This window comes from Dysidea avara, chromosome 7 (genome assembly GCF_963678975.1).
Source record: "Dysidea avara chromosome 7, odDysAvar1.4, whole genome shotgun sequence".
NCBI classification, from domain to species: Eukaryota; Metazoa; Porifera; class Demospongiae; order Dictyoceratida; family Dysideidae; genus Dysidea; species Dysidea avara.
The window spans coordinates 8,615,656-8,642,260 of NC_089278.1; the positions used below are offsets into that span (position 1 = coordinate 8,615,656).

A 26,605-nucleotide genomic window follows, 5' to 3' on the forward strand; every position below is an offset into this window, starting at 1 on the left:
ACCTGTAACAAAACTTTATGTCACATGCTTTGCTGGATTCCTGGTAGTCACAACAGCCATCAGAAATCGTCGGTAGATGATACAGTGTAAAGTTGTTGTTAGAAAGGATCACTGAATCAAAAGATGCTTGCAATCATCTAGAAAGCCTACTAGTGAGTTATTTTAGCACTAATTCGATCAGTAAGCTGCCACTACTGGCAGTGACCAGAGCTGCATGAGAGTCACCCTTGACTATTGTGCCATTCCTCAGGTCTCTAAAATAGCACAGATACTATTATCAATACCTGCAATCCTACACTTATTGAAGGTGTATAACAAAAAGTTAGTAAAATAATGATAAGTTTCCCGGTGATATAAAATTATTGAAATACTGCAGTGTTAATCAAAACTTAATAAGATAACTTGTTGTTAAGTTCACAGACACTGCATGATATTCCAGTAAATTTTTATGTCTACCTGCAACCAATCTATAACTTTTGTTATGCAACTTTAATAAACATCAGGATGATCCCTTGTACATTATACTACAGAACTGTAGCTATTGGATGTCCAAACCTTAAATGAAATTTCTTTAAAAATAAGACTTATATCAAATACCTCTCTTTCTAAAAATACTTAGTACACATGCTACTAACTCCATAAAAATTTTGGTGCCTTAGCAAGAAGTGAACAGTTCATGGCTTAAGCCCTGGACTACACTCATTTTTGCAGGTTTGTTATTTGATATGAATAAAACTACAGCAAATAAAATTATGCGAAACGTCCACTGATAACACTTAGTACATGCATTTGTGTATATGTACAAGTTTAAATCATCAGTAAACATTTTTTTATATAAAAGAGTTAATCATTAAGGTTGATCATAAAGATTTGATGATGGTTCTTGAGCAAGTAGATTTTTTGCCCAGTTACTCAAAATCTGTAACAATACTAACATCCACTCTGGCAGCTACGCTTACACTACACTGACCTGATAAACAAATGCATATTGTTCTTTTGTAGATACCATTCCTCCTCTATCTTCCCTCATGTTGGTGACAGTATCAATAACATCAACTTGGTGCTCATTCTCCAACTGTTGTCTTGCTATATCAGTAGCTATTAGAGCTCCACTACGGCCCAATCCATCACTATATAATTTACAAGGTAAATCCTACCATTCACCTGTCCCAAACAGTAAATACCTGCATTGGACCATTACTGGACCAGGTTGAGATTTTTTAGCTTCATTAACATCCTGTAAAAAAGTGATCACTCCATTTGTGTCTTGTGGCAGCTGATAAATTCCCCATTTCTTATACCAGTGGTGTTCTATATCCATATATTTTCCTTCCTGTTAACATTCTCAGTCAAATAAGCTCATCAACTTATATATTAGCTACGTAGCTACTTACTGCAGTATGAGATACCCTGAAGGTAGTGATGGTGTAGTCTGGCTTACTGACTCGTAATCTTACAGTCACAGTAACTGGACCATATTCTTGGTGTAGTAGCTTATTAGTATCTGGCCAGTAAACTATGGTCTGCTCAACAACGGATGATGTAAGTATTATTTATTTAGTATTGTACTTACCTCATTGATCTCTTCAATCATCACTATTAGTGCAGGTTTTTGCTCCCACACCATCTGCCAGAAGTCATTGATGGTATTATGGAGTGGTGCTTGAGTGGCTATATAATATTTCTCTGCTCCTCCATAACCCTACCAAAATTATCGGCATATAGTCAGTCATACAGCATAACAAGTTGTCAAGCTTTCAAACCTTAATGTAATTAGCATTAATGTAAGTGGATTCGGGTAAAGATGAAAGCAGCAGAACACGTGAATCAGGAGCTGCAACAAGCACACACAGTGTATACACATGTAATGATTACTGTCGTAAACTTACTTGGTAAATAACCATCCAATCTGTTTTTGTCTTGTATGCCAGCATAAGCTGCTTCAGTTATGATTAATTTAGGAATGGACTATAAATATATTTAGTCATTATAAAGTGTACACAGAGATGAGTAAACTAACTTCAAATTCATTATAAAGTTTTGATAGTCCTTTGATACTCTCATGTAACTGATCAATTGTTAGAGGTTGAACTACATCTGTTTTCTATGTATAAACGAGGGTACCATATGTTATACTTACAGTAAACAATGACTGTCCATACAAAAACAGCTTGAAAGGCATGTAAAAGTAACTGGCAACCATAACAGCTGATATTAGGAACAGCTAAGAATGTTAACATGCTAACTATAGTGAACTAAGCTATCACAATGGACTTATATACTTGTGCTCTACATTCAGGCTTGCTGCATTTCTGACTCTAATTGGCTAGTAATTTAGTTTCAATAGTCAGTGCAGAGTAAAAACAGCCCAATAATTAGGGTCAAAGAGAATTATCCACAAATGTAGTAAGACTGAATGTAGAACATGAGAGCTAGTCAATGATAAGACAGTTAAATGTAAATTGGTGTGCTTCGGAGAAGGATCCATGGAGCTATACAAATGTGAAAAAATTAAGTTTTCTTTCTTTCTGTCAATATACATGTAGTGATAGACTTTGACAGAACTTGCACACGCACACACCATGATTGTAACACTTAGGTTATTTTTAGATTGTGCACGTGATGTACTGTTTTTGACACGTTTCCAATTATAACACTACATGGTGGCAGCGTGCTCCGCAACTCATGGCACAAATCCGTCTCCAGCCTCCCGATCCCTTTGATTTCAAGACGCCCAATGACTGGCCGCAATGGAGAAGGAGATTTGAACAATTTCGTTTCGCTTCTGGCCTGCAGGAGGCCTCCGCAGCGAAGCAGGTGAACACACTTCTATACGGTCTAGGAGAGGAGGCAGAGTCCGTCTTAACCTCTACGAACATTAGTGAAGATGAACGGAAGGACTACGCAGCAGTTTTAGCGAAGTTTGATGGGTTCTTCCAGGTTAGGAGAAACGTTATCTTCGAAAGAACACAATTTAATCGCCGATGTCAACTGTCTGGCGAGTCAGCAGAGCAATATATCGTGGAACTATACAACCTAGCTGAACATTGCAACTATGGAACTCTCACATCCGAAATGATCTGTGATAGACTCGTTGTGGGCATACAAGATGCTTCATTGTCACAGCGACTCCAGCTAGATCCCGAGCTGACTCTAGAGTAGGCGAAGAAAATCGTCCGTCAGCGTGAGGAGATACAGGAGCAGCAGCAGGTGCTCAAGGGAGCAACACCGGGTGATCTGGATGAACTGCAATGAGGCTACCATAGAACACCAAGCTATGACACAAGACGACCACAGCAGCAGAACCCAAGGAATTTTAAACAGAGACAATCCGAGGGCAAACCTTGTTTGCGGTGTGGAAAGGGACAACACCCAGGGAGAAATGCCCCGCCAGAGATGCAGTCTGCCATCGCTGTCAGAAAAAAGGCCATTATGGAGCCTGTTGTCTTACGAAAATAGATGAGGTAGCTTCAGACCATTGTTGCACCTGCGGCAATAGGAATGTGGACACAATCTCGACTATACAAGGCCTTAGCCTAGAATCCACCTTTTTGGACACCATTGAGGACACACGGGCCACTACTTGGGCCACTACTTGGGCAACCACAGTGAAACCAAACAACGTGGATGTACTATTTAAGCTAGATACCAGGGCAGAAGTCTCTGCCATTACAGTTGAAACCTACCAAAAGCTAAATGTCAAGCTGGTAAAGCCACTGAAGACCCTCTATGGACCATCACAGGCCACTCTGACAGTGAACAGACAATTTGAGGGGAAACTTGAGCACCAGGGTAAGCAAACCATTCAATTAGTGTATGTGATACAAAATTTGAAGAGAAACTTGCTAGGCTTACCTGCTATCAAGGCTTTTAACCTTGTAGTTAAAGTAGACTCTATGAGTAAAAACACCCAGTGTATGGAGGACCAATACAAACCACACTGGCAATACCTTGAATCATTTAAAGAGCTAAACGCCAAATTTAAACTCAAACAGAAGACAGCTTATGATAGGCACCATCGAACTCGCTCTCTTTCTCCTATCCCTGAAGAGGAGGAGGTGTGGGTAACATCTGGCCAGTCAACAACATCTGGCCAAGTCAGGTCTCAAGCTGACACCCCTTGTTCCTATATTGTAAACACACCTCAGGGGCCAATCAGGCGTAACCGCTGCCATCTTCGTGTGGTCCCAAACAGTAGCAATACTAATGCTGTACATCAAGATGGCACCAATCCTCTGGGCACAGTAAACCCCACTATGGAGTACACACAACAAGATAGTTGCAACCCCTCACGAACTGTTACCCGATCAATGACTGGAACGGCTACACCGGATCGACTACGATTCTGAACCTTAAAGGAGGGGAGATGTAGTGATAGACTTTGACAGAACTTGCACACGCACACACCATGATTGTAACACTTAAGTTATTTTTAGATTGTACACGTGATGTACTGTTTTTGACATGTTTCCAATTATAACACTACAATACACAGAGTGGTGTGCCAGCTTTCTTAGCTGCATGGCACACTACTGTGTGTCTTGGTCAACAATCCACTTCAGATAACAGCTCTTCAGTTGCCAATCTTTTACTTTATACATAATAATAAACAATACTCTATTTTTATTATTATGTACACTTGCTTGAATGCACCTTTCTTATGCTTACAACAAAACTGCTATTGAATGGAGAATTTTTTGTGAATTAAATGCATTGATCATGGGTGTGTGTGTGTGATTTAGCTAGGGTTATCCAGGGGATGACATGTCTTAGCATAAAAAGCACACAAAGCATGCCAATCTAGAGGGATCTGGGGGCATGCCTCCTCCAGGAAACTTAGAAAGCTAAAAAGGTATTCATTGTGTAACAATTGCTGCAAAAAATTAAGTAGCAACTTGCAAAAGCATAATATGAATACCCTGTAGAGTAGTTGACTGATTCATCAGGGATCTTGATCTGTTGTATTACAAGTTTGGACTAATACCTCTGAAAAACAAATATAGTTGACAGCACTAAACTACACAAGTCAGTTGCCTCTTCCATATCAATCTCTTCATGACATACAGTATCCTATCAAATTTATGCACATGTTAAGAAGAATTCTTCACCATGGCAGTACAATCATTATAGTTTCTTGAAACTTTTACAGTGTATTCATATACGACGATGTGTTAAGGTAGTCTCATTTAAAGTTATCATTAACAGAAGATTTTAAATTGCCAACTAACTTAGGACATGCCAGGGAGCAGTATAAAATTTAATATTGTAATATTATGTTTATGGCATCAGGAGGAGGTGAGAAAGAGAGCATATGCTTCATAACTGGAGAAGAAAATGATGGTTAACCAATCAGGCCATGCACACAACAGAAAGAGTCACCCAACTTCCTCAGCAATGAATCACCAGGTGAGTGAATTAGTATGAATACAAGAACTACTTGTCTCTGATATAAAGTTGCTGTACATACATGAGCTGAATGGGATAAACATGATGTGAATAGTAGTGAGGGTGAGGATTAAAAAACTATTGCTAAATGTGCACAGTAGTGGCTTGTGCTTATTTTATTTGAAGCATACACTATTTGTTTTCTTGGCTGCACACAACCTACTACTGTACATTTATTACAGGATGAAATGTGGTCATTTCATTATTTGGGTTGGTAGGAAGGAACAGTTCTCATACTTCTACTAGTGTATTATCTCCATATCATTGGCAGGGGTTACCTTTTCACTAATTGACTTTGGTGATTTTCTTTTAGCATGTCGCCAGACTGCTCCAACTATCTATGTTAACGTCAATCAATAAGTATTGCAATTTTAGTAACTGGTATATATTTACCAGGCATAGTGCAATAAGAAATCCAATAATTAATAGTGATCCAATCACAAGAATCGTTATTCCTAGGCCCTCCCACACTCCAAGAAACTCAGCTGAACCCCTGCTACCTGGATAAAAAATTGTGCAAGAAATGTCATTAAATAACCATTCAAATTAGCCATATATGCATACAAATATACAACCCTACACATCGTGAGCATGAGTGTCAAGCCTCACAAGTAGTGACTACTCACGAACCACAACCATTTGCTGAATACTTAATTCATTCAATAACAAAAGCACAAATTTTGATGCAATTGTCTCAATACCATCTCTTCAGCAATTACAGTAAATACCTATAAAATATTTTATCATGTGATAGATGCTTGCACTCATGTAACTTTGACACCAAGAAAATGTTTATACAATGAAGTACAGCCGAGTTGTGGCCCTTTGTGTATCGATATGTGAAGGAAGAAAACAAAGATAGTTCTTTTGCACTTTAAAGGCACAGAGTGAAGTTCTGGGATGGAAGGATGCAACGAAGGATAGAACCATTTAAGCCAAAATTTAACAGTGAATAACATGGTGTTTGTAGTTTTTAGACAGCTTTAACAGTTGTTGTACTTTATGAGTTTGTTTAAAAGGCATGCGTATAATCCAGTTTTCTGGATTATGCATTTTCAGTGCTTGCATTTTTTAAAATGGCTGCGGGTTTAAGGGTTAATATAAAAATCATTTAAACATCACTGCCCTGTAATGTTATTTGGGTTGGCATGAATCAAGTGCAGAGATTTGATTTTCACTCTATTTAGATGGTTAGCAACACTTTATACAGCCTTTCATGACATTTCCATCGGTATGTCAATCCAGGTACATAATGAGGATCATCCATCAAACTAGCAAAATTAAACCCCTAGCAATGAAGTCAATGGTGCAAAATGATTATAATACGTTTTCAGTTATTTGTATATTCTTGCTTACTCACTGTACCTTGTGTAGCATTAGTAGCAGCAGTAGGCTCAATATTACTAGATGTAGTCACTGTTAGTAATGTAAAAATAAACATGAAAAAATGTACATGTAGCCAAAACACAGCACAACAATATAGTACATGTCAACTTTACTGTAGCAGGGCATACCAACATAGAACAAATAATCTTGTCTTTTCTATCCACTGCAAAATGCACTTTAATAATCACACAGAACTGTTGTGCAATGTATTGCTACCTAAAAACTACACGAAAAGCACCCACAATTTCAGATTGGTCTTTTTGTAGCTTATGTAGTACCACCATAAATGGCAAAAGTATGGTAGGACTAAAGTGATGAATTGAGGAAAATTTGCCAATAATGAAATTTGTTAATAATGAGTACAAGGAAATATTATGAATTATGCAAGTTAGTAGGGATCATAAACAATGAAAAGAGCTTAACCAAGGGGAGTCATCACTTGAAGTGCAAATTTAATACTCACTTTAAGCTATATAATTATAAATAGCTATAAACCCACATGCATGGTTAAAGTACGTTGGACTTCAGGTGATGATTCCTCACTATTTGTGCAACAGTCCCTATATAGTTGCTTGTAAACTTCCTAATTTTTCATTTTGCTAACATTTCTCATAACATTAGTGAATTTTCATAACACCACATCAAAGTACAAAAAGGTGCCAGGCATATTTGAGGCTACAAATGTATGACAAAACACGTGCCCCTCATTAATAAGCAGTACATGCAACCATTTCAACTATTATTTTCTGCTCATTCCACAACCCTATACATGGAGACCAATAGTGAAACTAGGAACCACTCTATTTACTTCAACTGTTGGAGGCATGGTTAAAAAATTATGGACAATTTACAACACGAAGCCATGGGTGTGCTAACACAAACTGATACCTCGTGCTGTCACTGAAAAGAAATACGACACAAAGGAGGACAAAGGTAAGTCCATGATGCATACATTGCATGTACAGTGGTATGCCAAAATGATTACTACTATGCAGTACTGCTGTAATTAAGATGCTGTCTTTATTAATATCTTTTATGCCCAGTAGCATAGCCAAGAGTAGGCCTGGGTGGGCATGTGCCCACCCAAATTTCCCTAGGAACAGCAGCACCCACTCACTATGAGACAAGTATTGCACATACCTTGGCAGTGTGACATTTTCATTGTAAATTAGCAGCTGATATGGCGATAAGTTCAATAATTACACCAAGCAATCCAAATTGTTTAGATGCTTTCCATTTAATGCACACCATCATGTGATACAATTTTTAGGTGGAGACGAGAGGAACACAGGGGAGGAGGAGGTCCAGTCTATATTTTCACATCTGGAATACTGAGTTGTGAGTAACAGCATACGCTGTATCCTGTTGGCAAGTTTAAGTGATAAAGTGATAGATTAAATTAAATTATCTGCTGTTAGGCAACTTAGTTCAGATGAAAAATTGCAACTGGTGGCTGCATTAAGCCATGCAACTACCTTAAGAGTTGGGCTAGAGTATAAAGAGTTGTGTACAAGTACAGATGAATTTAAAAAAGAACAAGACAAGGAGGTGTAATAAGTTAGGTTTAATTTATTTCTAGCTTCTACAGTGAAATAAGCTGCAGGAACAGCGGCATAGTATATTACTAGCTAGATAGATACATTTATCCACTTAAACAGTTAGAGTCCATTAAGGATGAACTTGCATTTTGTGCTAGTTAGTTGCATGGGGTGAACCCTCCCATTCCTAAAAGCCTGGCTATACCACTAGTTATATGCCTGTAGAAAATAAAAATAAATACAGGAAGAAACAAGTTCTACTTGACTTTGGGGCTTTAGTTACTTTCAAATAGACAAGTTTACATGTAATAGTTGTAACATGTGCATGAGGGTTTTGCCTGATATATATACCCGACTGCCTGAGGGCCACAGGTGCAAGGGCAGTTGGATATACATATCAGGCAAAGCCCGAATGCCCCATGTTACAGCTAATATGTAACACTTATCAGGCTGATAGCCTGTACAGAGCAATCAATCCCCCAAGCCAATATGAGTGCAGCCACTGGATGTATTATATCTAAAATTGTTGATTATGGGTCAGCAACTAGTATGTTCTGGTTACTTTCAGTTGCAATGAATGGACATATCCTAGATATATCATGGAGAATTTCGGTTACGTGAGTTTAATGTTTTAATCAGTGCTATTGAATTGTTTATTGAAAAATTGCAGAGTTCACTGAAGGCCTAAATAGGTAAGCTTGCTTGTAGAGTGGTTACTCCGTGCAGAGTAGTAGCTTCGTGATGGAGGCATGTCCATATTATAAAATGTGCAGTAACGATCGGTGAATAAGCTATAGCACTCATACTCACCTTAGCTCAACATTTTTCAACTTGTAGGATGGTGAGAATTACAAAACGCTCTCCGTCTGAGTGGTTTTCATAGCGAAATTGAAGTCGTGCATCCTAATCACTAGGGCTGAGTGATACTATCATTTTAGCGATATATTGCAATATTTTAAAAGTATCAATATTGCAATATTTTGTTATTAACTATTGTGATACTATGCCTGTACATTACTGTTATTGAAAAAGCCATTTGTTATACTGTACTAGGCTAAGAATCCTTGCAAGTCATAACCTGGTTACCCATGCAGAGAGGTGTGAACACCATTACAACCTCAAAGCATGTGACTGTTACTATTGTTACTGTAAACAAGTGGCTAGTTTGTCCTGTTTGGGGATTGCTATCACCTATATAGGATTTCTTGTAGGAATGCTGAGCAATTCACTATGTAGCTGTGATTGATTTATTTGTACGTATCATGAACTATTCAGTATCGTGAATAGCGGCTTTAGTATCGATCATGATGCTAAAACGGCAGTATCGCTCAGCCCTACTAATCACGTGAGTATTAATCGATCCCCACAATCAATTTTGGCACCAAAATCTATATAATTAGTGCCTAGTTGTAACCTGGCTGCATTTTGTATGTAGCCCGGCTAGCTGGGCTACATACGAAATGTGCCTGGGCAACTCCTTTGATCTGAGGTGTGAAAGCGTTACATGTCTAGTTTATTGTATGTGCACATACTAATAATTGTTGTACATTTCTACAAATTAAAGAGGTGACCATAAACATACTATGGTAACTTTACTCCTATATATTGACAATACAATGGACTCTGAATTACAATTAAGAGACTTTAGTCAACTGTACACACCACAATATTAGTAGATTGGACAAATCTCTCAAAATCACATAATCTATTCTATGATCATATGTACCCATTCTTTATGGAACAGGCCAGTCATCTAAACACAAGTTGTCTGTACGAAGACGATGAAGTTCGAGGAGGGGAGGTAGCAGCTTGTGACAGCGGGATTGATACAGATAAATATTAACGCACACTACACGCACATGACACACACTATTGAATCACACATGACATACATATTACATCATACTATTTTAATTATGGTCTCAGTCATCTCCTACATCCTCCGGGGCCCCGGGATAATGTATTTGTCCATTCTGACATCTTCCGTAGAGCCTTGGAGTAAGCCTTCCTTCGTGTCCGTACACTGGAGGATGTGGTATCAGTGTTGTCTGATGTAGCCTCTTCATGAGTCTTGTTATCAGAGGTTACTTGGGTGTCACTATCACATTGGTCTTCACTTGAAACTTCAAGGGGGTAAAGTTTAACAATAGGATGCATTGTCTTGTAGGTACCCATCCTGATATGAGCGGCACGGACCAAGTTGTCCCTTCCCCTTATCAGTTCTTCTACGATGGCCAATCTCCATTGTAACCTGGGTTTGTCATCATGTACAACTACTATATTTCCTACCCCTATGGCCTGTTTGTTGTGTCCAGAGATCTTGCTATTAAATTCTCTCAATGAGGTCAGGTATTCCCCCTTCCATCGTGACCAAAATTGGTTGAGAAGTTGACTGTGTTTATTTACTCTCTTCCTCATGCCGTTACCAGTAATGTAAGTTGGATCCTCTAACTCTTCTGGATCATCTAGGGGGTGAGGAACTGATATAACAGGTGAGATGGAGTGAGTGGTTGTGGATCGGTCAAGTCAGGTGAAACATATGTCAAGGGTCGATCATTTAACATCGCTTCGATCTCTATGATAATTGTCTCTAGTTGGTTCAGTGTGACAAACGCTCTTCCTAAGGTTTTCTTCAGTGCCTGTTTTGTTAAGCCAATCATCCGCTCCCAGAATCCGCCGTACCATGGAGCGCGTTTAGGTATAAAGTGCCAACTAACATTCTGTCCTTCTAGAGCTTCCTTGAGTGTCTCTGATGTCATCAACTTCTCTAGTTCCTCCGCGGCAGCAAGAAATGTGGACACATTGTCTGATATCATTGTGTGAGGAACTGATTTCCTACTGGCGAATCTCCTAAAGACTAGTAGGAAGGTATCTACAGTAAGGTCAACTACTATTTCGAGGTGAACCGCTCGTGTTGCAGCACATGTAAAAAGGCAAATGTACACCTTTCTCTCTCCTTCACCATCCTTAACATATACAGCACCAGTGAAGTCCACTCCAGATATGGAAAACGGTCGAGATTCCGTGACCCGCACCTTAGGAAGTGGAGGGGGGTCTGGGGCTTGAAAGGATTTCCCCATAAGCTTGTTACAAGTGACGCAACGTCTTAGCAGCTTTCTAACACACTGTCGGATGTCGGGTATCCAGTAGACTTCATGTAAGGCGGTTACAGTGACACTTACTCCTCCATGATGAAGCTTATCATGGGTGTTCATGACAATCATATTTGTAAGTAAGGAGTTAGATGGTAATAGGTATGGAAACTTCATTAGTTCTGTGGCAGGAGCATTGTGGATCCTTCCTCCACATCGAACTAGCTGCTTGTCGTCCAGATAGAGACGAAGTTGTCTAACCAGGGGGGGACACTTTGATTGCGTCTTGAGTAAATAAGCAAGCTCTTCCTGGTAAGTTAAGTACTGTACACCCTTGACAAGACATCTACGAGCATTTGTGAATTCTCCACTTGATAAAGGACCACACAGCTTGGGATGATTCTTTCGTAGATTATGAATCCATCTAAGAACATAAGCAGTGACAGTTAGCACCTTGTGGATGTGGCTATATCGAGAAAGATCAATAATAGACAAAATGTTATGGTCTTCAGTAGACTCTGCTGCATTTCTAGCAGGTTCTGATTCAGGGTCCTCTTCTGCTTGGAGACAGAGTACAGGAGTGGGTGTCCAAGTAGGCCAGTCTGATTGAGTGAGCAGCCAATGAGGGCCATGTGCCCATAAGTGAGATGTTCTCAATTGGTTAGTTGATAAACCCCTTGTAAGTAGATCAGCTAGGTTGTCAGCTGAGGGTGTAAATGACCAATTACCTGGTGGGAAGGTTTCACATATCTCCTGGACACGGTTAGAAATAAATGGTTTAGTGTTGCTACCCTTGTGAATCCAATGTAGAACAATTTGGCTATCTGTCCAAAAATGTACTTGTATAATAGGTTGCTTAGGAGCAATAGACGAGTAAACAAACTTAGCCAACCTGGTTGCAGTGACAACTGCCATAAGCTCCAGTCTTGGCAAAGTAGTGGCCTTGAGAGGGGCAACACGGGTTTTAGACATAGTAAGGCAGATGTGGTTATCACTGCAAAGGTACACGACTGCTCCATATGCCTTCATACTGGCATCTGCAAATACATACATGTTATCAATTTGTGTACCTGGTTGGTTAGACGGAAAGTAGGGTCGTGGAATCATCAACTGTGGTAGCTCCTGTAAATCAGCTAGTATGTCAATCCACTTTCCCTTGATCTCGTTGGGAAGAGGTTCATCCCAGGGGAGTTTGGCTTGCCAGATTTCCTGCATCAGAAGTTTGGTCTTAACTGTAACAGGTGTAGCCAATCCCAATGGATCAAAGATTTGAGATGACATCTGTAAAACATCCCTTTGGTGAGAAGGGTACTAATAGCAGGGAATTTCCTTGCAGCAAGTGAAATAACATCGGTTGATGTATTCCAGCGTAGGCCCAACAGTCCTACAGTCAGATTTGGATCACTGGTATTGTCTCCTCTACTAACTTCTCTGAGTTGATCACTGTTTGTTGACCATGACCTAAGGTTGAACTTAGCTTGACTCATCAGACTTCGAGACTGTCTGTAGTATGCAAGGGGCTCTTCTTCACTGCTACAGCCTGATAAAATGTTATCAACGTAGATGTTGTCTCGCATGTCCTTTGCAACTTCATTGTGAAACTTAGACAGATGCATATTGAGAACTGCTCCAAGCATAAAGGGAGAGCTAGAAGCTCCAAAGGGTACCACAGTAAAACGATAGGTTTGGAGCTCTCCTTCAAAGTTCTCAGGAGTTGATGGCCACAGGAATTGAGTAAAATTTCTGTCTGACGGGTGTAGTTTGACATGAAGGAATGCCTTCTCAATGTCAGTAGAAAGGGAAAATGCATGAAGACGAAAACGTAGCATGATAGAGCAAAGGTTGTTCAAAAATGGTGGTCCTGCTGTGAGACAATCATTTTTTTCAAGCTTGCTGAGCTACCACCTCCCCTGCAACTACAGTCATACACAATTCTTATGGGAGTGTTAGCTGACTCCTTCTTAACAGGGTGGTGGGGCAAGTAATACACATCTGTTGTGTTTACATCATTTACTTGTTCTATAAACCCACGTTGCTCTTGTTCTGTGATAATGTTGTGATAGACTTGTAGGAGTTCTGGAGTCTTCTTGAGCTTGTTGACTAGTGTACAGGTTCTCCTTTTGCAAGTGGTGAAGTTAGAAGGTAAGTATGGCTTATTTTCCTTCCACAGGAATCTTGCAACATAAACGCCTTCACTTGTCTGTGATATACAGGACTGCTGGTAGTATTGAAGAAACGTCAAATCTGGAGATGGTGTGTCAGTTTCTGTTCCAACTGCTTCAATTGACCACAATCGCTCTATGTCTGGTTCCCTTGGCTCATCAGTGATCATAGTAGAAGTGATTTGGAGTAGGGCGGATGAGATAGCTTCAGAGAGTGTGGTTGGTAATGGTCCAGACAGCAAGTAACCTAGTTTAGACCATTGTGCAGTAGGACCCTTGCCTCTAATAAAATGATCTTCAACAAAGCTCCAGTAGTGGTCTGTTCCAGTTAGGAGTGATATCGTAAAATTGTTCCCTGATGTGACTGGATGTGCAAGCTTCAAGTCCCGTGGGTGTGGCATAGTGTAGACTGAGGTTGACACTAGATTCTGGATAGGAGCTGCAATTGACGGCACAATTAAGACTGATATTGGTATCAGCTCACCAGATTCTGTTCTACTTCCACTGTGGCAACTCCAAGCTTCTGACTGGTAGTAGATGTAGTGCCAAATGATGCTACAGCTATGTCTACTGTGGATGTGGGAGAGATCTGTAGTTCACTGGCCATTTCTGCTGAGAGAAACGATCATTGTGCCCCCTCATCAAACAGGATATTAGCTTGAGTCTTCATGTTGCCAGCAATTATGGGTGCAACAGCAGTCTTGAGCAAACATGTTGGGTTCTGGGGAGCCTCAGCACATGATGCTGGTGTTAGGAACCCACCTGTAGTGGTTGTTGGTGTACTGTTAGAAGCACTCTTCTACTCGGGTGTTGTAACTTCAAGTGATGAGTCATGGTTACAGAGGCTGGTATGGTGCTTCTTCTTGCACTTCCTACAACGAAACTTGGACGGACACTGAGACACTCTGTGATGGGCTAGACAGTTATAACACAAGTTACTTGCCTTGACAATGTCGATCTGCTTCTGGATATTGGTTACCACATCACAGTTGTGAGCAGAATGGGTTTTCTTGCAGAACACACATTGCTGTTGTCTCTTCTTGCCATCAGTGTCTCGTTGCTGTTTCTTGAGGGGCTCTAGTGAATTGATGTGAAAAGAAGCTGCAGTCGACCTTGACATGGGATTGTGCGAGTCATATAGTCCAGACTCGAGAACTCTGATCTCCTTTAAAAGTGCTGCCATTAGGTCTGCTAGAATCCACTGAGAGTTAGAGTGTTCACGAGCTAAGTTTCTGCGGATGTCTGACGGAAGCTTTCCCATAAGGATTGGTACTAAGATGTCTCCATAAGAGTGCTCTGACTTGCCTAACGATGACAATCCCCGAATATGACCTTCAACTGAGTCATAGAAAATACGCAAGCTGGCAAGATTGCTTGTTGGGGATGGCATTTCCAGGAGTGCTTTCATGTGGGCATTAACCAGCTTGTGTGGTTGAGCATATCTGTCTTCCAGTAGTGCAATCGAATGTACATAGTTTCCATCGGTAAGCGGTAGTCCTGCAATCTCACGGGCAGCATCTCCTTCCAACTGTGCCTTCAGGTAGGTAAACTTCTGGATACCACTTAGGTTGTGGTTAGCATGAATTGACACGTAAAAGGAGTCCCAAAACGTTTGCCATGTCAAGGGGTCTCCAGAAAACATGGATAAGGTGAGCTTGGGGAGACGACTGTTTGCAAACTGTTGGGAGTATCACTGCTCGGTGTAAATGGCTGTATCATTGGATTCAGGCATGTACTCATTGGATTCAGGTGTGTGCGCATTGGTGACTCATATAGGCTCCTGGGAGCAAACACTGTTGTGGTTAACGGCCTTTGTGAGCCAACCCTGCTAAGTGTTGATGAGTGAAAAATTGCTGGGATCAGAGGAGGTGGGCCAAAGGAGTTGCTAAACGTTGTAGTAGTCACTGGAGAAGGCCCTGATACATTGTGTGTGATAGAAGTGTCACTATTATTATGAAGCTCTGCTGTTGTGGGAATAACTGGTAAAGTATCACTACTCTGTGTAGTAGTGCTTACTGATTCCAAACCTGACTCATTAACACCTTGTGATATTACTGACTGTGCTGTCACTGAAAACTGATCAGCTAGTAGGGTGACAATACCTTGTGATTGTGGGTCTACTGAAGACTGACCAACTGGCGGTGAATGTCTGCCTGACTGCTTTGTACTGTTCAGCTCAATGTACCTTCGAGTTATGGCAATCTTATCCATGATCTCATCATGTAGGTCTTCCACTTCTAGCACAGCTGATTCTAGCTCACTTGCATCATCAAGCGCTTTCAGTAACTGTTCATCAATGTGTGCAATCTTTTCCATCTTTCTGGTGAGCTGTTCAATAGCATTGTTTAACGACGTGGTTGCATAGTCGTCAAATTCTCCGCCAACTAGTTTGTCGATCTTGTTGTACAATCGAGTCACGTGTCCCTTGTATCCGTTCCGGGATGCTTGAAGATGAGTCCACTCCTCCATCCATCCGCTAAACAATAACAACAAACAAATATTCTAACGAGAGATGTGGCTAGCCTCTTGGGGTACCGTTAAAGGAATGCCACGGTACAACAACTTCTGAGACTGCGGTTAGAATAACGTCGAGAGCAGTGGCCGGCCCTGCTGTGTCACAGCACCAATAATGTCTGTACAAAGACGATGAGGTTCGAGGGGAGGTAGCAGTTTGTGACAGCAGGATTGATACAGATAAATATTAACGCACACTACATGCACATGACACACACTATTGAATCACACGTGACATACATATTACATCATACTATTCTAATTACGGTCTCAGTCATCTCCTACACAAGTTTGTTCCCAGGCACTGTATTCCCAACTGAAACAAGTTGATGTTGTGCTACTTCTAACAACCAGGTGCCATGCAGCTAGCTAACTCATCTGGAATTAACCAACTATGCATTACTATTTTAACTAATAGGCTTTTGGTTGTGCTTAATTTAATGTAATTCTTGGATTTCATAATTCATGAAATTTTCATAATTCTTTAGTTATGTTGCTATCCACTGCTAAGGGAGCGCTTGTTAAAGGGGAATGCATTTGTGAATTGTTGTTTATACATGAAGCCGTTCAAGTTTATGATGTAATCGTAAACAATCATGTGTGTCATTAAAGTGGCAGTCTTTATATATCTGTCCTTGTATGATGATTGTATGCCAGGTGAGCTAGCTTAGAATGCTCCCGGGAGTGTATAAACAGTGGAATGAAACACTGGAATGGTGGAATACTGGAATTGTGGAATGGAATTTTTTAAAGTTCAATATTAGCTTTTACATCCAAATAAGTACAACTCCTCCCTTTAAGTAAGTAAATAAATAGGATTCCTCTTGAAGTCAGCCCTTTTAGCATAATTCACCTCACCATAGACAAAATTTACCAACGTAATGTACTGTAAAGTCAGTTATGAACATACACAATAGCAGTTTATTGGGAATACCTAGAAGACTCCACCCTTGTTCCCAAATGATAAAAAGTTAGCTAGCTGATTACATGTATGCATTGTAAAAGTACATGCACTGTATAATGAAATGAAGTATTCATTTATTATCAACTTTACCAGTTAGGCACTGGAGGGTAAACACAGAGGGCAGAGCCTGTAAGAGGTGCTTACCACTAACCTAGGAGTCTAAGCAAAAATCTTTAGGAACAGCGAAACGGGACTATCTTGTAAGCATTTAAAATTAGCCTTTTCCACAATTACGTCAGAAAACAAAAGTTAAGCCAAAGTTTATTGTGGCATGCACAGTGCCATGTTGCACACTGAACTGAACCTTCATTAAGACAGTTAGTTTCAGACAAGTAAAGTATTAAATTATATAAGTCATATAAGTGTTGTGGTGAGGTGAGGTGAAGTATGCTAAAAGAACTGACTTCAAAGGGAATCCTATTTATTTGCCTATTCAAGGGGAGGAGTTGTACTTATTTGGATGTAAAAATGATATTGAACTTTTAAAAAAATTCCATTCACCATTCCAGTATTCCACTATTCCAGTGTTCCATTCCACTGTTTATACACTCCCAATGCCCCCTGGGGTGTCTAACATTGTAACAAAGGCATGATTATCTTATTTGTCTCGTTTCATACAATAACATTGCTGTTACAACCTAACACAAGTTGTTGTGTAGTGTCAATTATTCCCCAGTTGCTTGTTTATTCCGTTTACAGCAATAGAATAAAATTCTTTTTAAGATTGTTCTCCCATCCACTGACACACACATCATTTTATTGTACACAAAACAATCAGGTGTTTCTGTAATCTTGAATGGCTTTGCAACAAAACAAATTTGTGACACATTGTCCTTTTAAACAAACTGCTTTTAACAACACATTTCACACAAATAAACTGTTTTATAGTTTGACTATTGTGTTTTTTCCCACAAATTCTCTCGAAAGCTGCTCTTCGTTTTCATTAGCATATGTAGGGGATACGTTCCCTTTCCAACCAACTTGAAAGGATAGGCTATTTCTGGTAGTCTACAAGGCCTGCACAGTTGTTTTTCAGTTGTTAAATGCCTGTAAAACCTGAAGGGAAAGTAATTCACAAAGTCTGAGGAGAGTTGCCACAACTGTATTTCAGACCACCAAATAGAAACCACCTCAGAGCAAAGTTTACCTGTGCGGAAGTTTAATACGGACTTAATTTTGCTTTTACTTCTTACGTAAAGGCTACTTTTACCATTGAACAATTTTGCTCATGTGGGTGCATATGGACAAACATAGGTAGACAGAAAGGTAGATAGGTACACACACATACACACACACATACACTTTTACAAAAACAATTTCAGTAAACCAGATGCGCACCCACAGCCGACCTTTGGCCAGCTGTGGGTACATGCCTGGTTTAAAAAATTGTCAGTAACAAATACTAAATGCTCTACGCCAGAATGTTCTACAATGGGCAGGATTGAAAAATCATAATTGCTGTATATTTTGGGACATTGACTTACTTATTGTGACATTTAATGAATTGATCAGTATGACTTATGAAATACGGAGTTGTGCACTTAAATTATTTTGAAAAGAATATGCAGACACTACATAATTCAGCAGTAGCAAACAATTTGTTTAATAGAGATCTAATAAAAGTTTTGTAACGTAAAAATAATAATAGTAACCCACACTGTTTAATTGTGGAACACTACTACATGCTAACTGTATATGGGTGCATTAGCATTAAACATTGATAAAAGATAGAATAACTCCATGCACACATACCTGATGGTGTATAAGAAGGGATGATAACATTGGATGTTGAAACTGCTGTAGAACAAAATGTGTTAATCATTAAAGTACCATATAGAGGGAAACTTTGGTAGGGATAATTTTTGGCAAATTTGGCAATTTGCTGCAAATTTGCCAACCAGTCGATTACTTGTAGTGTCTGTGATTAGCATCTTTACAGTTAAAGATCAAGCTTGAATTCGCCAAGTTTATTTCACCAAAATTTTCTTTCCCCAAACTCTCTATGCAGTAATATAGCTTACATTTATTGGTACAATTTTACTGTGTGCATGTGCATGACTTTGAGGACTTTCATATTCGTAAAGTTCCTACAGAGGCCTTTTAATATTCAATATGACTCTCTTTATATCCACTGATCAAACAATTACAACTCTGGAAGTAAAAATGCACACTAAAGCAAGTAACGAATTACATTATGTTGCAGCATCCAGCTGCAACAATTTCTGACTTTTCATACCTCAAATCAAATTAATCCCAAAGGATACATTAACCATGTATATACTCTCTTTACAGAGATACAACTATATAAATGCACACTGGTGTACAATGTGATGAAAAGTAGTTGTGCTACAAAGAACAATCGAAGCAAACCACCTTGATGTGGTAGTGGTACAGCTGATTTCTAAATATGTAAGTTCAGACCAAACTTGGTTTGGAATAGGATAATAAATCACAAGATGGAAATGTAGCAGCTGCAGTATGCTTGTCACTCTGGAACAGCTCCAATGAGCAATGAAGAGGATAAGGACACTGACTAGGAACAGTCAAGGAGCCTCCTCACTAAGCCGCTCCACCCTGACAATACTACACACCCTTATCCTGAGGCTGGAGGTGCTAATTCCCAAAAGTTTATAAAGCCATTAGCTATAACCTCTTAAATGTTTATGGTTTTATGGGTTTGGTAGTAACAAGTTAGTCCACTATATCGACAGGCTTCAATGTAGGTGGCTGGTGGTAGTAAAAAATATCTTGACTGCTCTATCAGAGTACTTTAGTGTACAATGACTGCTTTATTGATTATTCTAGCGAAAGAATCTAGCAATGCTTTATACAAACATTTTTGGTGTAAAATAAAACTTGCTTATTGACTGCTTGGACATTAACATGATGACCTTTATCATGCAGGTTGTTTTCCATTCCCATATTTCAAAGTATAAGGTTTCTGTTAAGAGCCCCAGAGCCTGTCAACATTTTTGTGGTGACTAGCAAGTATTCCTCTTAGTGAAATATGATGTGTGTGTATACATACACCATGATCATGTGAAACTTTAAACATGCCAACAGTGTATATTCAGGCATATAGCCCTCAAACTACAGGTGTATATTTATGTACCACTTTCATACCTCAGATCAAAGGAAAGCTAGTGCATACATATCACATATTGCAATGGTTCAGGAAAGTTAACGATATTATATGCACTGAAAATAGTGCATATATCTCGATATTGCACAGTTAGGTGTGCATATATCACGTTAACCGTACCAAGAAATCCTCACATTTCTTTGATGTCCTTAATTATCTCTTTGTGCCATTACATAGATGTAGTCACATATTTTGAGATCGATGAGGGATTAAGCCTCTTAGTCCTATTCTCAAAGCATGCTGAGGAGTTCCTTTGCCTGAAATGGAGCTGTTTTTAATACAGGTGAGTTCTATAGTACTGTTTTGATAAGTTTTAGACACCTGTTTCAATGTTTCAATGTTACATAATGCGCAAAGCAGATTGAGCCATTAGAGGTGAAGTGATATTCATGCGCAACTATAATTTTATTCATGGATATAATTTATTCACAATTATTATAGTAAATACCTGGAAGCACTTATAACAGCATTAAACCATCATTATCAAGTCGCGTTTCGATATCCTGTGTATCGATGTTACGTATCACGTGCTAAATAGATTGAGCCACTGGTGGTGAAGTGGTATTCATGCATGACTCTAGCTTTATTCATGGTTGTAACCTTTTCATATAGTGAATACCTGGCAGTATAACAGCGTTAAACCATCATTATCAAGTCACGTTTTGATGTTTTGTTTCCGTGCTCACTGTATAAACCCACAATCAAACTTTCCTCATGCTTGTATCATAGCACATATGTTTGAACTCTTAGCATAGCAACGCCTTGTCCTTATTCTTACGTTACAAGTGCCCACTATCGAAATTCACATATCCGAATGTAAATACACTCATGAAGCACATTCCACACGTGTAAGTGATTAACCCACATGGCACATATTAGTTCTCGTGCTTTGCCTAATATATACACACTCACGCTCAGGCATGTGGCCCTTGTGCTCATGTGTATATATCAGGCAAAGCACTCATGCCCATGGTATAACTATTACATATTTTACAATGAACACCAGTTACAGTACTAGATCTAATGGATTTAAGATTTATAAGAAATTTAATAAGACTTCAACACGACGCTTTGCCTTTTCACAGAGAATAATCAATAACTGGAATTCCTTACCCTATGAAATTGCCACTTTTCCCAATGTACTAAGTTTTAAGACTAATTTAGATCATTTTTTGTATAATCAACGTTTTTCATTTGTATGATTTAATTGAGATTGGTTTTATAAGACTCTGTCTTCTTTTTGACCAATTATACATAATAATAATAATAATAATAATAATATATTTACCTACCTACCTGGGTGGTCAGGTATATATATTCATATTCATCTGTGGTTTGAGACACTAATGCATATCACATACCATCCCTATTAGCCCATCACGGGCATCAGTACGATCAATCACCAAAGCCGACTCAGACTTACAGCCTTTGCCGTACTGAACCCAGCCATCTACCACAGGATTCATTTTATGGACATACCTAATGACTATGCTGAGGATATACAGAGAATATTAAGTCCCACAATCTATCATTCTGAGCTGACTTGTAAGAGGAGGCCTATACCAGCATATCTACCATGGTGAAATAAGTATAATTTGTTTGGTTTTACATAAGTTTGTGAGCATATGGGTTGTTAGTGCATTGTGTAGTGTGGGTACATGGTATATATTATATGAACCATGGCAGACTTCGGTGTACTGCACTTCTCCTTAGTCATCGGAAGTTTACTGTTGACCTCTGACTTTGGAGTTGGGGTGTATATACATAAGTGCAACACACCTCATAGCCATGGTATATAATAGATACAAGAAAAACAAAAATGCTTGTGTAGTAGGATAATGGCCTAATGGCCTAGTCAAAGACACAACGATAAATTTTCACATCACTATGTATATGATACAATATCTACTTCGAATCTTTATCTCAAACACAACCAGTCAGCTTTCCAAGGATGCCATTACCACACAATATGGCAGTATCTAGAGTTGAGTTACTTACTAGTCTGATTGAAAGTAGTGGAAACATCTTGGAAGTTTAGAAGACTGGTTTTACCAAAATTGTCCAATTTTAAGGCACTTTCTCACTATTGGACCTTGACCCCCTCACTGCCAAATTTGTAGAGGCTCAAATATACTGCTTCTAAACTGTTTAACTTACACACCATACCATATAATCGTATATCAAATTACTCGCTATAGAACAAGGAATTCGATTATAAAGTTGTTGTTTACACAAGAGCAACCACAATCCATTATATAACTTTAAAGTACAAAAATCGATCTAAGTGAAACCAAACATGAAATTTCACTACTTTACTGGTTAGCACCGTTTATAGTAATATAATAAACATCACTAACCTGTTTACAGTTTAAGCGATTATCTTTTCCAGCATTTGGGCAAGTGCACATGCGCATACAAGCATGAGGTCACTGTTTTGAGGTGTACAAAAGTAGCAATATGCCACTCCAACCTATATAATCCCTCTTCTTACTGTTTCTCTTTATTAGTAGTGCCATTATCACGTCGAAGAATCGTCTACAATGCTTATCTAACCACGCAATAGTGTGCGAGAGACCGGTTATCCCTGTTCCCATTCACTTAAGGGCGTGCCCACTACAGGATAAGCGCAGGGGCTACTAAAACGCTCGACTGAAGTTACAGAGCATTTAGAATGTGATGCTACAGGCATTTATAATTGAAACTGCCATACAGCGATTGTGGCAGTGAGAGGGATTATATATTGATACAAAGCTTAATTTACATGACACCACCATCTTCCTGTACATTACCCCTCATCCCTACCACTATTTCTAATCTGATTATGAAAGAGTACAGGGACAGCTTTAGAAATTTCTAAAAAGAGTTTCAAGTTTCAGGAATCTGGTGGCTGCATGTGGGGGTACGACTCCATATGCTGATTTTAACATTGCAAGATTGAAAATTAATGAAATTTAACAAATTTATCTATTTCATTATACAGAATCAAAAGTAAGCACAAACTCACAGAAAACCATCCAGGGCAGGGAAAAGCAAACAACAAACAATAAATTATATATGAACGTAGCTAACAATTTTTATTTTATCCCAGTTTGAATATATATGGCTCATGGACACTTGCACTCTTGTAACGTAATTTTAATATTTTGATCCACATGTAACCAGTGACACTTGTAATTATCTATATGGTAGTGAATGGGAAAAGACCACAGACTTAAGCAGTGTTACTGTTCTGTAAGGCTGACATAGATTCAGAGTGCTAAGATTTGATTCACATGGTTTTCCATCATATTATGGAAATCCTGGCTCATTATAAAATCATATGCAAATTTTCACCTGATTGGCAAAATTAATAATGGGTCATTCCATGTCAAATCAACAAGGAATTTAGGGTCACCTCTCGGATTTTGACGAAACTTGGTGTGTTTGTAGTACCTATGGTGCTTATCACTCATGAAAATTTTTAGCTCCATATATTCCATAGTTTCTGATTTATGACCACAAATATTTTGAATATTTCATGAAAACTTGGTCCATCTCTAGTTACAAAATCAACTGCAACTTTGTACTGTGTAAATATTTTTAAACATGATTTTCAGTGATGGAAGACTGTTGATTGACCTTTCCAGTGATCCCTAAATTATGGGATATCTACTTAATTATGGTTCAAAAGTACTTCATTGAAAATTTTAATCCCTTATATTTTGAAAAATGCTGTTTGAAATTTTTCGAATTCTTTTGTGAATAACGATTGGGTCATAGTCTATGTTTGATAAAATTTTTGTGGTGGGACCACAATGGGCTCAAGAGATATAATGAATTATGTTGTGGTATGCGGTGGAATTTGCAGTCTATTATTGCTGTATTGGAGTGTACACCTCCAATAACCACTTACAACAAGGCTATGCCAAGTTTGTCTTACAGAGTGAAGGTGTCTAGGTGCAATGCAACCTGTATTAATGACCACCTGTAATGAAAGACCATCTATAAGCTGTAACTAATTTATACTTTAATTGGATATTAATGTATAGCACCAAAGCATCAACCCTTTCTAGCAAATCCAAAAATGGTCCTTATTAGACAGGTTGACTATAAATGAGATTATCATGCGTCCATAAACACATTAATGTTGTACCATCTCTTCAGTTATACCTTATTTATTAAGTAAAATCTCGCCGTAGTGCACTCACATACATATCCCCACTCTACACTATTCAAGTTACGTACATGGCTGCATAGGTACAATAGATCTCCTCAAAAAGGATACCTGGGAACCTTAATAGCCTCATGATCTTACTTTATAATTGTACGTACATTTTGGGCCCAAGACAAGTCTGTGGTTTCTCAAAACTGAACACTTCATCAATGGTCCAGGGAATAGAAGAGTTACACTATATACAGTAGATGCATTACTTGTACCAAGAGTTTTTATATTATTAACACTTGCTTGCACCTCAATGTGTGATTTATAGTACTGTAATTACTAAAATTAATGGTTTTTCAAAGTATTTTGGGTTGACGCTTTGAAGATCACTACAGGCAAATGTTAAGTATGTGGTCAGCATGTCCTATGTGAGTATGTGCATGAGTTTATGACTTGATCTTCAAAGTGGTCATGAATGTAAAGTAATGTAGTAATTAATTTCAGATATTGAGGTACAATTAACGCATGTATGGTAAAAACCCTCCATTGCTAGGAACATAATAAAGTGCTCATATTACAGAAGCCACACAAGTATCTTGGTCTAAATGTATGTGCACCACTAGAGTGGGAGTACAGTGTATAAACAGGTGTCCTGGTTATCAAGGTATCCAGGTATCCCTTCTGAGGAGTTCTGTTGTATGTATCTATGTAGCCACATATGCAACTTAAATATGGCTAAGTCCACTATATTGGTATTCAACTTAATAAAGAATGTATTTGTGAAGAGATAGTACATTTACATGATGTTCATGGACACATGGTGGTCAGATCTGTAATTTATAGTCAACCTGTCTAATAAGGACCATTTTTGGATTTGCTAGAAAGGGTTGATGCTTTGGTGCTATACATTAAAGAAGTATAACTTAACTGCAGCACATAGATGGCCTTTCATTACAGGTGGTCATTAATACAGGTTGCAATGCACCTAGACACCTTCACTCTGTAAGACAAACTTGGCATGGCCTTGTTGCGAGTGGTTATTGGAGGTGTACACTCCAATACAGCAACAATAGACTAGAAATTCCACCGCATACCACAACATAATTCATTATCTCTTGAGCCCATTGTGGTCCCACCACAAAAATTTTATCAAACATAGACTATGACCCAATCGTTATTCACAAAACAATTCGAAAAATTTCAAACAGCATTTTTCAAAATATAAGGGATTAAAGTTTTCAATTAAGTACTTTTGAACCATAATTAAGTAGATATCCCATAATTTAGGGATCACTGGAAAGGTCAATCAACAGTCTTCCATCACTGAAAATTGTGTTTACAAATATTTACACAGTGCAAGGTTGCAATTGATTTTGTAACTACAGATGGACCAAATTTTCATGAAATATTCAAAATATTTGTGGTCATAAATCAGAAACTATGGAATATATGGAGCTAAAAATTTGCATGAGTGATAAGCACCATAGGTACTACAAACACACTAAGTTTCATCAAAATCCGAGAGGTGACCCTAAATTCCTTGTTGATTTGACACGGAATGACCCTAATGCAATACTATCATACAGTACAATAGTACTGTATGGTAGGGACGACGAAAATGTGGGCGTGGTCTATGAAGATAAATCAAGCTAAAATCATCTTTCCAAACCCTTCACGGCCACTTGACAGTATTGGTCAGGTATAACCAAGCCCAAACATGCCTTCAGAACAACCAGAAACATTTTCGATTAGGTGCTACGAAATAAAAAATATATACATATTTTTGCAAATTTTCTACTGCCTCACTGCCTGCTTGCCTGATGCGTTCAGTCAAGCGTAGCGGAAAATTGGCTACAGCTACAGCCTTACTTCTTTGGCGGAAATGCTTTGAATTTCATGGAGATGAAACTTCTAGTATTTTACATATCTACAATGTATGTGCTATTGTTTACTGATTTTCCTTTGATCCTTCTTATCGTGGCCATTGCTCATCAGTAGGGCTTCCATATCAATAGGGCTTCCATAATCATTGTGAATACACGTGTTATCACACCAAACTTTTAGAATACGATTCGACGTTTGGTTTATACAGGACCTATTGTATGTAGTCGAAAAGATACACGCATAAGACATCTTGTTTAGTATTAGTGTGTTTGTTGTTTAGCGGCTAGGTTTAACTGCTTGCATTTCTAAACGCATTTCTTTGCGACTAACACATTCT

At 38.7% G+C, this 26,605-nt stretch overlaps 1 protein-coding gene across 4 annotated transcripts in view; it reads right to left on the minus strand.

Moving 5' to 3' along the window:
- Window positions 1-699: 699 nt before the first annotated feature.
- Window positions 700-26,605, minus strand: part of LOC136261312 (uncharacterized) — an 84,483-nt gene continuing 58,577 nt past the window's right edge. For 3 of the 4 annotated variants that reach the window (XM_066055288.1, XM_066055291.1, XM_066055292.1), the window contains 12 exons: window positions 18,854-18,898; window positions 6,811-6,861; window positions 5,839-5,945; window positions 5,724-5,783; window positions 2,021-2,104; window positions 1,890-1,968; window positions 1,764-1,834; window positions 1,574-1,702; window positions 1,395-1,523; window positions 1,185-1,333; window positions 971-1,130; window positions 700-919 (listed from right to left, as the gene is read on the minus strand). In XM_066055288.1, the coding sequence (XP_065911360.1) occupies window positions 851-919; window positions 971-1,130; window positions 1,185-1,333; window positions 1,395-1,523; window positions 1,574-1,702; window positions 1,764-1,834; window positions 1,890-1,968; window positions 2,021-2,104; window positions 5,724-5,783; window positions 5,839-5,945; window positions 6,811-6,861; window positions 18,854-18,898 (1,133 nt within the window). In that variant the 3' untranslated portion in view covers window positions 700-850. The remainder of the gene's footprint in view (window positions 920-970; window positions 1,131-1,184; window positions 1,334-1,394; window positions 1,524-1,573; window positions 1,703-1,763; window positions 1,835-1,889; window positions 1,969-2,020; window positions 2,105-5,723; window positions 5,784-5,838; window positions 5,946-6,810; window positions 6,862-18,853; window positions 18,899-26,605) is intronic. The other variant, XM_066055290.1, reaches the window with a different exon arrangement.